This window comes from Erpetoichthys calabaricus, chromosome 4 (assembly GCF_900747795.2).
Source record: "Erpetoichthys calabaricus chromosome 4, fErpCal1.3, whole genome shotgun sequence".
Lineage (NCBI taxonomy): Eukaryota > Metazoa > Chordata > Cladistia > Polypteriformes > Polypteridae > Erpetoichthys > Erpetoichthys calabaricus.
Genome location: NC_041397.2, coordinates 53,601,762 through 53,618,972, shown reverse-complemented (window position 1 = coordinate 53,618,972; position 17,211 = coordinate 53,601,762). Strand labels below are relative to the sequence as shown.

Here is a 17,211-nt window from a genome sequence, read left to right as displayed (position 1 = left end):
TTGATATATACACATACTAAATCGACAGGACACACATTCAACTGGGACAACGTAAAAGTAAAATTTAAGGCCAGTACTAAAAGTGCCAGAGAGTTGGCCGAGTCTTGGCTATCAGATGAAAACGCCATCAACAGACACTTGGACATAAATCCAGCATATGCCAACTTAAGAAGGACATGTACACAATAATTAAACTATACAACCCCCCCACCCCCCCCCCTTGATCATACTGACTTAGTCACCTCCACCCACCCCACCCCCCCACTGAATGTGTTTCTATATATTGCCTTTGATTCTTGTAAGTCTAAGCATTATCCTCTGATGAAGACCCCTGATAGGGGTTGAAAGCTCAGGAATAAAAACTACTTTATGATACGTGATTCGTTTTTTCTCCCTTCGTGGATCTCCAGCTGCAAATATGCAAACCGTATCACAGACCTTCTCTTCCATATATATATATATATATATATATATATATATATATATATATATATACATACACATACATAATGACTGTATGACTATATTAGTATCTGTCTGTAAGATTTCCATATAGCTAATAAATATATGTGCTTGTGGCATGGTGTATAATTCAATACATTTACTGTACTAAAACTTGACTAATATAATTTTAAAGTCATTGGGAACCTGAGCCAAGGTATTTCCCAATATCCATTTAACCAACAAACACCCATAATCACCAAAACCGGACCAGAATAGAAACGATAAAGCCAGTGACAAGTTTGGGATTCACAACAGATGTCTTCTGGAGTTGTGAGATGCAGCCATTGTGCCACTATGTTGTCAACATCAAAAGGAAAATAAAAGTAAAAAAATAATGTCATTTACGTCAAGTACTGATGTAATATCTGGTTATATTCAATTAAATTTGCAGGTTCAGATCTTTGAACAATGCCACAAATTACAAAACCATTTTAACTAAAAATTGCTGAAAATCAATTGTCTGCAAGTGTCGACTGTTGTAACAGCAGAGGTAGGACTGTAAGGGGAATTGCTGTCAATGTAAGGTTGAAGAGGTGTAGAGATTTTGAAAGATTAATATCTACAGTATGTAGTAGTCTATTTCATTAGTGGAAGTTTTCTATTTCAGGATCATGGGAAGCTAGTAATCAGTCCTGGGTGACTTGCTGATCTGCCATACCAGCTCCTCTTTGCTCATTCTACCCAATCATGAGGTGCCATTTTACCTAATATTCATGTATTTGGCATGTTAAAGAAAAACTACAAAAAATCCATGCAATCACCGGATGATGGACTGTGACCATGGTCTAGCAAGGTTCTTGGAGCTATGAAGCAGCATTACTAACCACTGGGTCATTATGTACAAATTTTCAATTAATGAATTTTAGGCTTAATTAACCTATCAATAAAGGATAAACCTCATCACATTCAGGTTATCTGACCAATGTTTAAAAAAATGACCAACTGCAGGAAAAGAATTTACATATTTTAGTGACTAGGAAGAAAATACACAAAAATATCTGAATAACACTAGGGGTTATTCTATGTTTTATTAATTAATGTTTTACTTCCATGCTACTAATTGCTATGAGAATAAAGTAATTTCTAGTCTTGTTTATAATTTAAAGCTTTAAAGATTTCAAGAACATTCAAGACTTTTCAGTCAAATATTTCATTTATACCAATGTACAGGTCTCAAAAGAATGTCACATGTTATTTACATATTTTTAAAAAAAATTTAGCCTACCATTTTTACATCAAGCTCTTTTAGCATTTGATGCCTTACTTATACTAGTTATAATTTAATTCAGAGAAAGCTAAATATCAGGTTAGTCATGGTTATTTCAAGCATTATTTTCATTGCTTTCTATGGAGTTTGCAAGTAGTGATACTGTATTTGTAATTCTATTTTGTCTAGTCAACATTCAAATTAGTAATGTCGTAATTTCTTTTTGACTAGTAAAAATTTAAATTAGGGGCTGTCTTCAATTACATTCCAACCAGTTAAAACTACATTTTTTCACATCTAAAGTCACAGTAACACCAACAAGTAAATTCTAAAATGAAAATTAAAAATGGAAATTAGAAATCAGTATCAATTTTGACTTGTTAAATGCATTTTAAGATGTACAAATACTGCACCTAAAACAGGAATTAAAAGAAGACTTTTAACGTTAAAATAGCTTGCTAAACACCCGGTGCTTTATAGATCAGAACCCTTAGCCACACTCCCTGCTCGTTAAAAGGTTAGCATATGTTACAAAGCAAACAGAGGACGCATATTAAAAAGTAAAAGATATCACATTGATATTATATTCATTTTCCTAGACCTGCTAACTCTGGAAAAGCAACTCCAAACTTTAGGAAACAATTACAAATATCTAAAACTATTTCATATGTAAAAAATGTGTTGCATATAATACACAAATTATGAATTGAAATGATCATACAAAAATGATCATTTCAATACAGTGAATGAAGAATATGTTTTTATTAAAATAATATGTTTAAAAAATCTAAATAGTTAACATGAATAAACCTAAAATTATCTTTGAAAAATCAAGTTTAATTTGAAGGATATGCTGTTTACAGTGTTCAGTCATGTTGATCAAGGTTAAAGATGAGCAGTTTTATTATCCTAACACAATTAATAACTACAGTTACAAAGTCGTCAGGAATGCGTCATGGCTGGTATTTGAGAAATCCTCTCAGCAAACAGTCGTTTAAAACTACCACACATAAAGGTGAATTCAGATGTCCACTTAGCAGGCAATTCTGCACAAGACAAATCTGAATCTGTCAGTGCTTGCTAGCAAAACTGTTAAGTAGTTTACATATCAAGTTAGTCTTCTAGCTGCTAAAAGTATCCCTTTATCTACAGTGCATGTTGCAATATGTTCATAAAGCACACTTCCTATTGGCCCACTCTCCTTTTTTCACATTTCCAGGACACTGCAAGTATAATCCCATGACCCAGTATGCAGATGGTAACTTTTTAAGGCCAGTCTTTCATGATAAAAAAGCAACAGATAAATATTTTATGTTTTCACCTGTAAATGTTTCAGTACATGGATTTACACCAGCCAGTCTTTTTGAAGTTCCAAAATCAGATATCTTTAGAACTCCACTGTATGTGTTCACAAGGACATTATCACCCTGTAAAAGAAAATGGAAAAAAAAACACTTTTACACATGGGCTTAAAAGCTGAGAAAAAAATTAATTATGACTTTAAAATAAAACTTTTTAGAAAACAACTAATTCTTATAGAAACAGATTCTATAACAGGCTATTCAGAATAAAAGAGCAGATTTCTAAAATGTATTTCAAACAAGCTGTATAAGACAGAAACACATTCCGCACATCACTGGATAGAGGAAAGTTTAAAGTTTAAAAGCCCACCTAAAAGTACCAGTGAATGCCACCGAGCACTGTTTCTTGTTTATAGTAAAATGGAGACAACACCACAACACCTATGGTCCTTGAGGTTGCATGCACTCAACATGAGCACTATGTGTAGCGTGACAAACATCAAACAGTGGACCATTTCTTGCCACACGCAAGTCAACCGGTCCCTAGTTACTGAATTCACAGCTTCCTCCATTCGATGTCGCAGATCTTGAAAATTAACGGGCATAGGTGGAACAAACAGTTGTTCTTCAATGTACCACCATAGATAAAAATCACAGGGGGTAAGGTCTGGAGACCTGGGAGGCCATAGACGATGCACAAGATCCAATCAAATGGACTCACACTTCGCAAATTTCAGCATGCAAAATGATTTCTTTTGCGGTGTTGTCACCATTTTACTATAAAGTAGAACGCCTAGAGGGGGCTGGGTGGTCTTGTGGCCTGGAATCCCTGCAGATTTTATTTTTTTCTCCAGCCGTCAGGAGTTTTTTTTGTTTTTTCTGTCCTCCCTGGCCATCGGACCTTACTCTTATTCTATGTTAATTAGTGTTTCCTTATTTTAATTCTTATTTATTTTATCTTTTTTTCTCTTTCTTTCTTCAACATGTAAAGCACTTTGAGCTACATCATTTGTATGAAAATGTGCTATATAAATAAATGTTGTTGTTGTAAAGAAGAAACAGCGCTCAGTGGCATTCACTGGTACTTTTAGGCGGGCTTTTAAACTTTGAACTTTCCTCTATCCAGTGATGTGCGGAATGTGTTTCTGCCTTGTACAGTTTGTTTGAAATAAATTTTTGAAATATGCTCTTTCTTTTTTTTGAATAGCCCTCTATTTATGGATTATTATAACAATTGCATACAATTTCAAACTTACTGTAGTTTAAAATGTGGATAAAAGCATTATAAATAACTTGAAAATATATTTGGGTCAAAAAAACGATCACATACAATACATTTTTTCTTACTTCTTTCTTTCTCCCCAAAACATATGAAACAAATTAATTAATTCTCCTCCCAATCACTCTTAAAATTTAAAACCATTTTCTAGAATAGATAGTTATGTTAGCAAATATTACAGCAAATTAATTAACAATTCGATTTTTGACTGGTTATTGCTTTGATAGAAAAAAAATCATCCTCACTATCTGGAACTACAGTAAAGAATGATCTGATTTTGAATTGTAGGAAAGTATTTGTAAAAGCATATTTGCTGATGTCTTTAGATTATAAGAAACTGTGTGCTTAAGTCACATTTTTACTCCATTTTAAAATTAATAAAATATAAAAAAGAAATAATATATTTGCATATCTATTATATAATAAAATATACTGTCTGTGTGTGTTAGTGTGCATGTTGTGGTGGGCGGCCGGGTCCCATCTACTTATGTTCCGGGGGAGCAGCCATAGGCTCCTAACTACCTCCCACGGGACGCTTGGTGGTAGCCTCCCTGGCTGACGATGGTGCCTCAGTTTCCAGCAGGCTTCCATGGGAGATGGAGTTCTCCACAGCCCTGTGGGAATCTGGGGTGGCCGCCAGGGGGTGCTGCATGGATCCCGGCACCAACAATGGACACCTCTACAGCCCCGCCCGGAAATGCAATTAGCAACAGATGATCAAGCACCTGGAGCACTTCTGGGTGGGCTATAAAAAGGACCAGCATCCACCATTCAGGAGCCAGAATCGGGAGGTAGAGGACGAGGTTGCCTGCGAGGAGTGGTGGTGCCAAGGTAGAGAGTTGTGTTGTTGAGATTAAGTGCTTTTGGGACTGTGTTGTGGCTGGGGGGTTCACGTGAAAGATGTGCCCTCCAGCTGAAGAAAATATAGTCTGTGTTGTGTTTTTACACGTGCCTCTGTGTCAGTCTGTGCCGGGTCGGGCGCTATATAGCGCCTTTATCACAATGTCTAGGTGCAAAGTTCAGTTCTTGATTGTGACAATTATTTGTATTTTACAAAAAAAGAGTTAAAATGGAGCATTTCAATAACAACAAAGCACGTAACGTACTGGATGATGTTATGTCACTAAATACTCAAAAGGCACAATCTATGTCACCTGCAAAGACGAGAAGTATTCGCAAGAATACAAATGATGGTTTCACTGTGGGTAATGGAAGCTCATGTGTGATGCCCGAGTTGCCTGTAGCCTTAGTATTTTCTCAAACCTGGGTCACTGATAGCCAAGACTAAGGATGGACCAGAGCGAAGGAGCAAACAAGCAAGAGACTTATTTAGCAAAAGAATAACAGTTTACTTTAAACACTGAGGATATAAAGTGCATATCTAAAGGTTCAAACAGTGCAACAAATAAATCATTAAAAATAAATAAACCAGAAATTGTGCCTTAAAAATCAAAGTCAGTGTTCTAGGGTGTTTAAAATACTCCAATAAAAGTTAAAATCATCAAATTGGAAAGGTAACATTCTTCCTTCATACTCTTTCTCTGTCCTTGTCAGGACCATGGGTACCCCATGGACGGAGTCCTCCACATACTCATCATTCTACAACCTCAGCTGCTACCAGTGGGTCCCAGAGCTGCCACCTCTGTCAGTCACTGAAGTTCCTAGGGCACCGTGCCATCTACCGGATGCTGGCACATCAGGAACCCAACTTTTTATCATCTCTTGTGTTCTCTCCACCACCTCTTATAGCTCACCCAGCCCACTGTCTTGCTGGTGGTAAACTGGTCAGCTTGACGGATGCTGTCCAATTCGTCCTCCTCCATTTACCTCTCCCAAAGCCATTGTTTGTTTTCTCATTCAGTTTTGTTCTTTTTTCTTTTATGTTCTTCCTTTTCTTGCACTTACCCACTCCCTTTTAGTCTAAAATAGCAATCAACTGGTGCTTTCTGATTGCAAGCTGTCAGCAGTGCATCAATCATTAATTACCACTTGCACATGCCGGCATGCACCAAAACAAGCTAAAATGGGATGTGGTGCAACTAATAATGGTTTAACAGTTCAAACAATTAATACCCCATTCTCTTCTCACAACACCATCAACCATTGGTGGTTTCCAAAAAGTAGATAGAAGGCAGGCAAAGTGCCTCAAAATGATGGAGTCTGAGAAGCAGCCTTTACTGATTGAGAGAGAAAGCACTGGGCAGGAGACGTCAAGTCACACGAGGATATCGAGGAAAGGCATAGGAGAAATGCTGAGAGTACACCAAGGGCAAGAGTTATAAAATATAAAAAAATTTTAAATTTATTCTATTACCTTTCTCCTATGGAGGAATATTCTGAACAAAATAAAATAAAGTACAGTGACATGTGATAATAAATAAATAATAACAACATGAAATGTAAGTATAAATAATTAAATGCGTAATGAAATATGTTTTGTTTCTTATTTCTTTATATATGTATTTAATTATTTCTTCATGTATTTATTTCTGAGACACAGCGCGCAACCTGAAATAATCCTTAGTTACACATGTGTGTAATGTATTGGGGGCAATTTAAAGGCTATGGTGGTGGTAATTCCTCGCTGATCCACAAGATGGCATTAATTACTAATGTCTAATAACGGCCCTTATTTTCCTGCCTCGGCAGACTGGAGGATTGACAGCCCTACCACCTCTGATATCACCTCTGCTGTCTGTCCACCTGGACCCGCCTCTTTCTGTCTCCATCTTGGACCGGAGACTCACATCTATAAAGAAGTCTTTTGATCTTTTTCAATGTTTTTATAACTCATGTTTATTTGTTTATTTTCAATTATACAGGGTTTGCCTGCAGGTGCCCCAATCTGTACGCTTGTCTGTGTTTTTTGTTAAACCTTGGAATGAAAACCGTCACTTTCGCTTGTCGAAGTTAAGAGGATGAGCTCTATCAAGTACTGTTTTTTGATTGGTTAATAATAATTTAATAATTCTTTGCATTTATATAGTGCTTTTCTCACTACTCAAAGTGCTCAGCAATTGCAAGTTAAGGGCCTGGCTCAAGGGCCCAACAGAGCAGAGTCCCTTTTGGCATTTACGGGATTCGAACCGGCAGTGCAGATCTCTAGCCTCAGAGCCACCACTCTGAGTGGATGCATTCATTTTGCTTGACTTGGGAATCCTGTGGCTCATAAGAATACTCAAATTTGTAACTGTGTATGTCAGATATGATTGCAAGAAAAAGTTGCCCAGAAATACAGTGCAAAACAGGAACTTTAATTCAAAGAAGTAAATTTGGCACTTAAGGTTTACATCCTCTTTATTAACGATTCACCAATCAAAAAACTTTACTGAAGAAATAAACACATAAACAAGTAAGCAAAAAAGTGTTTCACCAAAGTGTTATTCACAGCAAATATGCTGTGTTTGCATTTGCTCTTGCTCATCTAGTTATTTACTGATAATTTGGCCAGTTTAGGAAAAAACTTTTTTCCTGAGCACCCTATAATGCTTTGCAAGGCCAGCACAACATTCCCTGGAGCTGTAACAGCAAACATTGGATCATGGGACTGCACCCCCGAATTTAGAATGTTGATCTTTTGTATTAAAGACTCTGTGGGACTTACTTACTGGTAGAACAGATACGTAAATAATGCAGGTTCTCTTTATTTTTATGATACATATACGGCATAAATAACAAGTTATCTCTGCTTTTCGCCAAATGTGCAGGTCGATCTTCAACTTCCACGTATGTATGCATAATTATCCACTTGTATATACTGTATAATAATACATATAATAATGTTAGTTAATAATAATGAAAGATGTATTACTATTTACAAGATGTTTCTCTCTTTTTTATAGGAGAAAAAGTGCAAAGCATCAGCACAGACAGTTTGGACAGCATTCAGCGTGACTTCAAAAAACAGAACGAGCCAGTGACTTCAATCATACACCACTTTGAATTTTCTGTCTTTAAAAGATCTATGTACTTTTTCTTACTTTTGACTATGATTTCAGCATTTATACATACTGTATATGTTTGCATGTCTCTGGCTGCGTTCTTTCTTCTTTGATCTCACGGAGGCATGGTGGTGAACAGGTTGGCATTACTGCTGCACAACTCGGGTCACCTTTTTAATCATAATAATCAGTTCAATACAGTTGGCAGAAGTTTCCCTAGCACTCAGGGACTCTTTAAAGATGATTGCAGTATTATAATTCAGTCAAATCTAGTTCAGTTAGTCCTTCCCCATTGACTTCAATGCATTACACAGAGTTCAGCGATATTCATGTGAACATTTCCGTGATTCATCCGAACCCGAGTTAAAGTAAACACCATGAAGTTCACTAATTGTCACATTTCACAGTACTTTTATTCATTTGTATATTTTTTTGGTTAATTTTGTCTGAAACATTCCTCCACATACGCCAATATGAAATAAGCCCTGAAATGAAAACGGTCACTTCACTTGTCAAAGTTGAGAGGGTGGGCTCTTGTGAGTCCTGTTTTATTCTTGGTGAATCCTCGGTAGTGTGGACATAAACCTTCATAAATATATTTCATGATATATTTAATTATTTATACTCACATTTTATGTTATTATTTATTGTCATATTTCACAATACATTTATTTACTTGGCTATGTATTTATTCATTTAACATTCCTCCGTAGACTTTGACAGGAAACGTAGCTAGTGAAATCTAAATTATGTTAGAAATCTATGACAGACTTAAACTTCACTTGGCAAATGGCTAATCTTTAGTTTCTTTGGCCGTTACTTACGTTCATTTGGCTACGTAACTGCAACTGGTGCTTATTTACACAAAAAAATATATTTGGACGAAGCAATAAAGTATTTAACATTCAGTCTTACTGCAGATTGTGTTGGAAAAAGACTGAAAAGTAATGCAAGACAATAATGACACATTGATATCCCTGTTTGCCTGCTCAACAGCTACGGTTTACATCATGTCAGTTACTTTACATATTATGTTGTACAAAAATATTTTATGTATCTACAGTATGTTTATATGTTAACTATTTCTTAACTCTAAAACACTAGAAAAATGCTCACACTTTAAGAGTAACTGCTCTAATATAAACATAGAATAAGAGGCCTACTTGTTTATAAGCAAACATTTTCAAATGCCTCTTCATATTTCACAATACAGTGGAACCTCTAGATACGAGTTTAATTCGTTCCAGCACTGAGCTTGTATAGCGAATTTCTCGTATCTAGAACAAACGTCCCCATTGAAAATAATGGAAATCCAGTTAATCCGTTCCGCATCCCAAATATATTAACATAAAAATCAATTTTCCTAACAAATAACACTGATAAATTATATATACTGTAGTCTACCTTTAATAAATAACACTGGTAAATAATATAACTGATTATTAAAAGAATCAAAACAGGTGTCCAAAGTGCAGTAGAGCATTCAATAAATCTTTAATCCTTAAAACAGTTGTGAAGTGGAGGTTTAAAGTACATAAGAATAACAATCCTTTAACACGAGGTTAAAACGTCAACAGGAAGCAGTCTTCAAAAAACAGATGACAATCCCCGGTGCTTCTTCTCTGTTAGCATCTCACCTGCTTCTCCCATGCGGGCTCTGCAACAGGCGAGACACTTAATGCAGCTGACCTTCTCTACACCGTCCTGCTTCAGCTGTTTGGCTCGCCTGTTCAGCTACACGCGAGCCTGTACTCGCTCGCTGTCTCGCACCGACCTCCTACTGCTGCGGATTCCTGCCTCCTCCTGCAACCTCCGTTCTATCTCCTCTCCTCTCTTTTCTTTTACTTCTTCTCCCCCTTAACCGGCTCGCGCTTCTCTATATATGCGGGGAAGACATGGCAGCTGCTAGGGTTACCACTTTTAATACAAAAAAATAAGGGACGCATACGTATTGATTCAAAACGGGACGCGCAATTTCATTCTCAAATACTGGACGATTCCGTATTTTAAAGGACGGGTGGCAACCCTGCCCAGCCCATCAGCCACAGGACAAATCATGGATGTGGGCAGTTTCCCACCTGTGCAATTAGGTGAGAAATGCAGACACCGCAGATCGCCCTGCGGCTCGCTACAGCTACCACGCCCCCTCGCTAAGCCGCGAGCTATACCCACAGCCTGGCTCGTTATGTGAGCCAATGCTCGTATTTAGATCTGAATTTTTCGCTCATACTTTCCTCGTATTTTGAATTTCTCGTATACAGAGGTGATCGTATCTCGAGGTTCCACTGTATTAACAAGGAGAATCTAATTTACTGAGCAATGTAGTGCAGTTACCATTCCACACTGAAGAACAACAAGGTTTACAATAGGAACGTTTCTTTACATTTTTAGTCTTGCTTCTTCATTTTCCTGCTACCTGTCTAGAATTATTTAGCACAAGGCAAAATTCCAAAACATTATAGTGGACCTGAAAAATAATAATGCAGAACTTTTACTGCTCTTGAAATGTTTAAATCCTTGCAACCAAAAACAGTTCATGATGAAATTTTTTTGGAGTCAATAGAACCATTTGGGATTTTGTAAGCATTTGCATTTCTGAACACCTGCAGCGTAAAAAAGAAATTCACCTTAATATCTCGATGTACAATCTGATTTTCATGAAGATACCGAAGTCCCTCCAAGATTTGTCTGGTGTAAAATATTATTGTTGATTCCTTCAGCGGGCCCCACTTTGATCTGAGCAATGCAGAAAGACTTCCTAATTAGGTTAAAAGAGGGGACACAGAGAAAATTTAAAACAATATTCAATTTTAAAAATAACACACAAGTGAAATATCTAATGGTTACCTAGACCTAAACAACAACAACAACAACATTTATTTATAAAGCACATTTTCACATAAAAAATGTAGCTCAAATTACTTTACATAATGAAGAAAAATAAAAGACAAAGTAAGAATTAAAATAAGACAACATTAATTAAGTGCTTTACATAATGAAGAAAAGAAAAATAAAAGACAAAGTAAGAATTAAAATAAGACAACATTAATTAACATAGAATAAGAGTAAGGTCCGATGGCCAGGGAGAACAGAAAAAACAAAAAAAGCTCCAGACAGCTGTAAACAGAATGTAAACACCTTCCCAAATAACACTTTCCCATAAATCATAATGTTAGTTAGAGTTTCAATTTTCAAACATACTTATTCCAAATCAAATTTCTCTTAGCTGCACTGGATATAAGGCAAAGTTTGTCTGTTGTATTTTGTGGACTTCCTCATATTATGATTATAATGATAATAATTCATTGAAAAAAGCTTTGAACATTTTGTCGTTTATTAGGTAATACAAGTGTTATTTTCCTGATCATTCATTTCCTTTTCTCTTCCTCCTTTTAGAATCTTGAGGGATCTAAGACTTTACCAGCCACAAATGGAAAAAGTTAGCAGTATATTTTGAGTTGGAAGTTAGTCCATTATAATGTATGTACATAATAATGTACATTAAGATATCGGACGTGGCAATTTGACATTGGTAAGTAATCTAAACTGTCTTTGTCAGATAAAGCCCAAACGTTTATGCATAACATTAAACACATATTTTGAGAAGTGTTTAGACACTCTACTAATCATTATAACATGTACCCAATACAGTAGTGTAAATTTAATTGCCTGTTTTACATACCTCCAGGAACTTGTTCCATAAAAATCTTAATGTATCCATCTTCTGACACCGAACCCAGGTACTGCACGATATTGCGGTGTTTCAGATATTTGTGAAGGGCAATCTCTTCGTGCAGAGGCTGAGAGTACCTTAAAAAATATACTGTCTCTTTATATTCATATTTCCTCATATTAAAATAGAATAATAAATGCCTTCCCTCTCATAAATATTACAATAACTCAGGAAAATGGATGACTGCTGTGGAGCATTTGCTATTGTGTCATCTAATGACAGTTTAAAAGTACTGAAGAAAATGTTCAAAAGGTATTATTTAATTGTAAACTTTGAATGTTCTGTATATAGGTTTACACAAAATAATGTTAAAGAATTTAATAAAGAATCTGATGTAATGCATACATACTGCAGAAAATGAGTGCTCAAGGAGTTAACAGACCCCCGTTCCTACTCCCCCCACAACAAAAAAAAGTATACAATTTTTACGTTTATTTTGTTCCCCGACCACATTCCTTTTTTTTCCCCAAACGTGGGCATGTTATACATTGTTGATAACATCTCAGTCTCACCTATACAATGGTATAAAGCTTGTGATGGCGAGACTCACAGAGCCAGAGGGACCAGACCGGAAGTGCCAGAACGCCAATGCCAACCTGGCAAGCATAGCCGCTCTATAACAACCAATATCTAGCTAATGCTTCGTCCCAATGTAACGAGTTTGAGCTAGTTTTATTCATCAGAATCTGATGATTTTTTTAAATATTTAATTTAATTTATTAAAAGCATGTAACATTCTATATAATCAAGTCAAACTTAACAAAACTAAATTCAATTCAACCCCCACCCATGAGAATAAGAGGAAGGTTAACAGCCAGAGTAAAACTTTTGAGAGCAGTACAGAGAGAAAGGAGTCTTTCTCCCCAATATAAATGCTTATTCTAAGATGTTATTGATTAGATCCTGCCAGGTTTTAAAAAAGTTTTGAACAGAACCTCTAAGTGAAAATTTTTTCCTTTTTCTTGTGAAGCTGGAGCTCGACTGCAATGTTTGCAGGTTGGATCTTGCCCTGGAAACATTTTAGACAATTTTAAACAAGATGTAGATGTGCCTGACAAAAATTTTAAGTTGAATAATTGAATGCTTTACGCATATGGAGCTGGAATGAATTGTATGCATGGCTGCCTTTCAGTCCTTTTCTGACATGACTGAGTAGGAGATCCTTTTCCCACTGTACTCTGGGATCTTGAAAAGCAAGGGACTTTAACATGGTTTTATAAATTATAGAAATGCTGTCCGAGTCTTCAAGACTTATTAATACCTCTTCTGAAATAGAAATAGATAGAAGGTAACGAAAATTGGGCAGATTTTGTTTAGCAAAGTTTCTGATTTGGAGATAGTGGAAAAATTGTGTTGATGGGAAACTAAATTTGGAGTGTAATTGTTCATAGGATGCAAAGACATCATTTATACAGTATACAAATCTGTAAATGATTTGATCCCATACGTGTTCCAAACATTAAAAACTGTGTTAAGTTTGAGAGGGTGGAAAAGGATGGTTATCATGTAGAGGTTCTACAGATAAAATATTCTTAAACTTGAAGTGCTTCCTACATTGGTTCCATATTCTGAGTGAATGAAGGACAATTGGGTTGTTTTGGTCCCATGTGGGCCAGGTGTTTGGCTGAACCGACTGTGGACAACATCATTTGAAATCTCCTGCTCGAGACCTTCTGATTGATGTATGATACATGGCTATTCTTTGTTTAGAATAATTACTTGGCTGATTTTAATTTTATTTGGCAACTGTGCATAACGTGGCATACGTATGATTTCATGCCAGGTTAAAAGTCATTTGTACATACTGTAACAATGTGATCGCTATGAGTTTGTAGTAGACCCCCGTGGCTTTCAAACAAGGTATTGTTTATGTCTGTGGGTGGCCTAGAACATCTGTATGATGCAGCAAAATGTGTTTTAAAGATTTTTTTTAACCTTTGTTGGCCCATCAATGGGCACCTCAGTGTGAAAGAGGAAACATATAGTGTATGTACTATTTATATAAATTGTTTTATTTACTATAAAATGAACCAAAAATATGCATTGATCGATGCAGTATTCATCTGAAAAGATGGACATTTTAATAGCAATCCAGATTAGGTCATGGAGAGCTGGTGCCTATCTACCTACCCCACACAGGGTACCAGTTCTTTGCTGTGAACACCTCAAGCATAAATCTACACTTATTTATATATTGGGCCAATTTTAGTTGCCAGTTAATAAAAAAAAGTATCCATTTTGACAGTTGCAATTTACCTACTGTCTCGCTCTGGTATCTCCTTAATGGCAATGCGGACTTGATTACTGAGGTCTCTTCCAGCATAAACCACTCCATACGTACCTCGCCCCAGAACCACTCGGTCACCATTTTCATTGTAGTCATATTCATACTAAAAAATAAATAAACAACAATGCACATTTTTTACTATCTTCATATTTTATACTATTAATTCCTCCTACTATTCCTCCTACCTCTAGTGTATCACCATCCCCTTCACCTTCCAGTTCAACAGCATTGCCAGATCCATCTGAAATCACCTCCTTTACCATGGAACAAAATCTAAGGAGTGTAAGTACAAAAAGTTTAAATCTTACATGTTTTCAAAATTCTAAAAATTCACCTCTAAAAATATAAATGACTGTATTGTGAACAGGACACACTTGTAGCATTCTCTTAATTAGAATGTCAAGAGGGTAAAGCAAAACAAAAAGATGTGTTTTTAACATACATAAGACAAATAAACTACGGAAAGTAAAAAATAAACAAAAGTAAAACAAGCACCCCCTTTTCACTTTCCATCTTTTTAGAAACTCTCTCTCAATAAACTCTGGCCTCTCATCCTTACATAGTCTTCAGGGCACTGGTCAAGAAACAGCTCTAAATGCACACAGTCCTGACCTCTACCTCCCAATTAAAGGGTCTGATACACTTGGTAACCCCCATGTGCTCTTTTCTTTGCAATTTGAAGAAAAAGTAAAAATAAAGTTTATTGGATCACCTTTATTGGAGCACCTTCTGCCACCTACTAATATGGGGCACTTTTTTACATCTACTGTATATCCCATTTTACCAAACATTTACATCCATAAATATTGGTGGCATAAAATGGTGCTGGCCTGTACTGTACCACATACATAGTGAAAAAGCTCATGGCATGATACTAAAGGCTGAAGCACTAGATACCTCTCAGTCACTGGTTTTACCACATGTTATTTCATTATCCTCATAAACTTTGCTTGCAGCTGCTTTTATAATTTATTCAATTATAATCTTCACTTCTTTTTTATTCAACTTTTTGAGATGAAATTGTATTAGCATTTTCTCCCTGCTGATAATAAAACTTAACATAACTTAAAAGATTTCTTTTGTGTTTTGTATTCAAAAGTGTAAATTCTGACTTACAGAATTAACTGTCTCCTCACATATACTTTGAGTGTTTCTTAAAGTACTCCTGCCGACGTCCCTGGGAATGCACTGGTCTTTTTAAATTATGTTAAAAATTAATTCAATAAAGTTTTCATCTGCTAGTATAATGAGTTTAACCACCAACAATGAGTTGTGTTAGTACCGCAAAAAAGTGAAGCATGATTGAAGAAAACAACAGACATCATAAATATATAGATTTAGGCAAAGGCAGAAAAATATTATCAACAAAAAAGAGTTATTTGTTAACAGTTATGATGTACTAGTGAAAAGGTTAATGTTGTTTTGAATATGAGAAGAGACATCTCCATGAATCTGAAAGGTAATGATCCTTTAAAAAAATCTGAGATTAGTACAGCAGGTTTAGATGTTACAGCTGCAATTATTAATGTCTTCTCTAAATCAATATTTAAAACACAATTACAATTTCATACTACAAGAATGAATATTTAGAAAATAACCCAAAAAGAATTAGTTTTAATTAGATTCTTAACCACCATTATATGGTACCCCTAGAACTGGAGTTTTGCTTTCCTGACAGAGTGTGTACTGTGTGTTGAATTCATTCATGCTGGTGGTCTACACTTTCGCAAAGGTATAATAAGATAAGTGTGCTTATTTTCAACAATAATACTGAATAACAAAAATTCAAGTGACAAGATACCAAGAAGACATGATTCACCAGCGTTTGTGGGTCTGCTTATATCACTTCAGCAATATCTTTTACAGGTAGCAAAAATTTACCATGGGTGTTACAGACTCAAATCAAATGAATGGTTTTATTATATTACAGTAATAATAATAATAGCAGGTCACTAAAAAGGGGAAAGCCCGGGCTCAAACCCATAACCTTTTGCTAAAAGGCAACAGCTCTTACCTCTGTACCAGCCAAGCAGACATTTCAACTTTCTGCCAATTGATATTTGAGCTTCAGTTTTTAGTCATTGACAGCAACATGTAAATTGAATAATTTCTTTTTCTTTGGTTATATTCTTGAATAAAAGCGCACTGGTTTGTTACACCTTTTTTGAATGTGTTTATTTGATATTTAGACTTTTTGCCAGTTATTAGTAGTCCATGAAAAATGTTTCTGTTTTTAGTTATGTGTTCAACATTTCTTGCCTCGCATTTCCTGCTATCCTACATTTACACAGATCGTTGTAGACACAGAACACACATGAAATGTAAGTATTCCAAATAACAATATATTATTTACCCAATACAATTTAAGGCACCTCAAACCCAGATAAACAGACTTAATCTGGGAGAACTTTGCAACTGACTTGACTTCAGCTGCCTCGGTGAGGGATGGTATAGCAGGCTGCTTCCTGATTGTGCTGACTGACACATTTGCAAAACAAAGACGCTGATGAGGAGGGGCGAGGGAATTTAAAGTGGCCGGCATTACGAATATTTTCATAGGCTTCAGGGATTCTATTGTTAAAATTATGAGGGATCAGAACATGGGGACACAATTGGAAATTTGTTAAGGGTAAATTTCGCACAAACATTAGGAAGTTTTCCTATAGACTCTTGGAATAAACTACCAAGTAGTGTTGTAGACAGTAGGGCTTAAGGGACTTTTAAAACTAAACTTGAGTCGGTGGGGGATGAGTGAGCAGGCTGCTTGCTACTTGTGCTGATTGACACATTTGCAAAACAAAGACGCTGATGAAGAGGTGTGAAGGAATTTAAGGTGGCCTGGCGTTACGACTTTTTTCGTAAGCTTTAGGGATTCTAGTGTTAAACATTGCTTCTGTAACTCCAATTTTAAAAAAGTCTATTCTTGATGCTGACAATCTTAACAATTTTCACCCTATTT

At 35.9% G+C, this 17,211-nt stretch overlaps 1 protein-coding gene across 6 annotated transcripts in view; it reads right to left on the bottom strand.

The window, feature by feature from the left end:
* map3k15 (mitogen-activated protein kinase kinase kinase 15) overlaps positions 1-17,211 on the bottom strand; it is a 219,346-nt gene that overhangs the window by 54,701 nt on the left and 147,434 nt on the right. For all 6 annotated transcript variants that reach the window (XM_051926897.1, XM_051926899.1, XM_051926900.1 and 3 more), the window contains 5 exons: positions 14,438-14,525; positions 14,222-14,355; positions 11,915-12,042; positions 10,860-10,990; positions 3,033-3,138 (listed from right to left, as the gene is read on the bottom strand). In XM_051926897.1, coding sequence (XP_051782857.1) covers positions 3,033-3,138; positions 10,860-10,990; positions 11,915-12,042; positions 14,222-14,355; positions 14,438-14,525 — 587 coding nt within the window. The remainder of the gene's footprint in view (positions 1-3,032; positions 3,139-10,859; positions 10,991-11,914; positions 12,043-14,221; positions 14,356-14,437; positions 14,526-17,211) is intronic.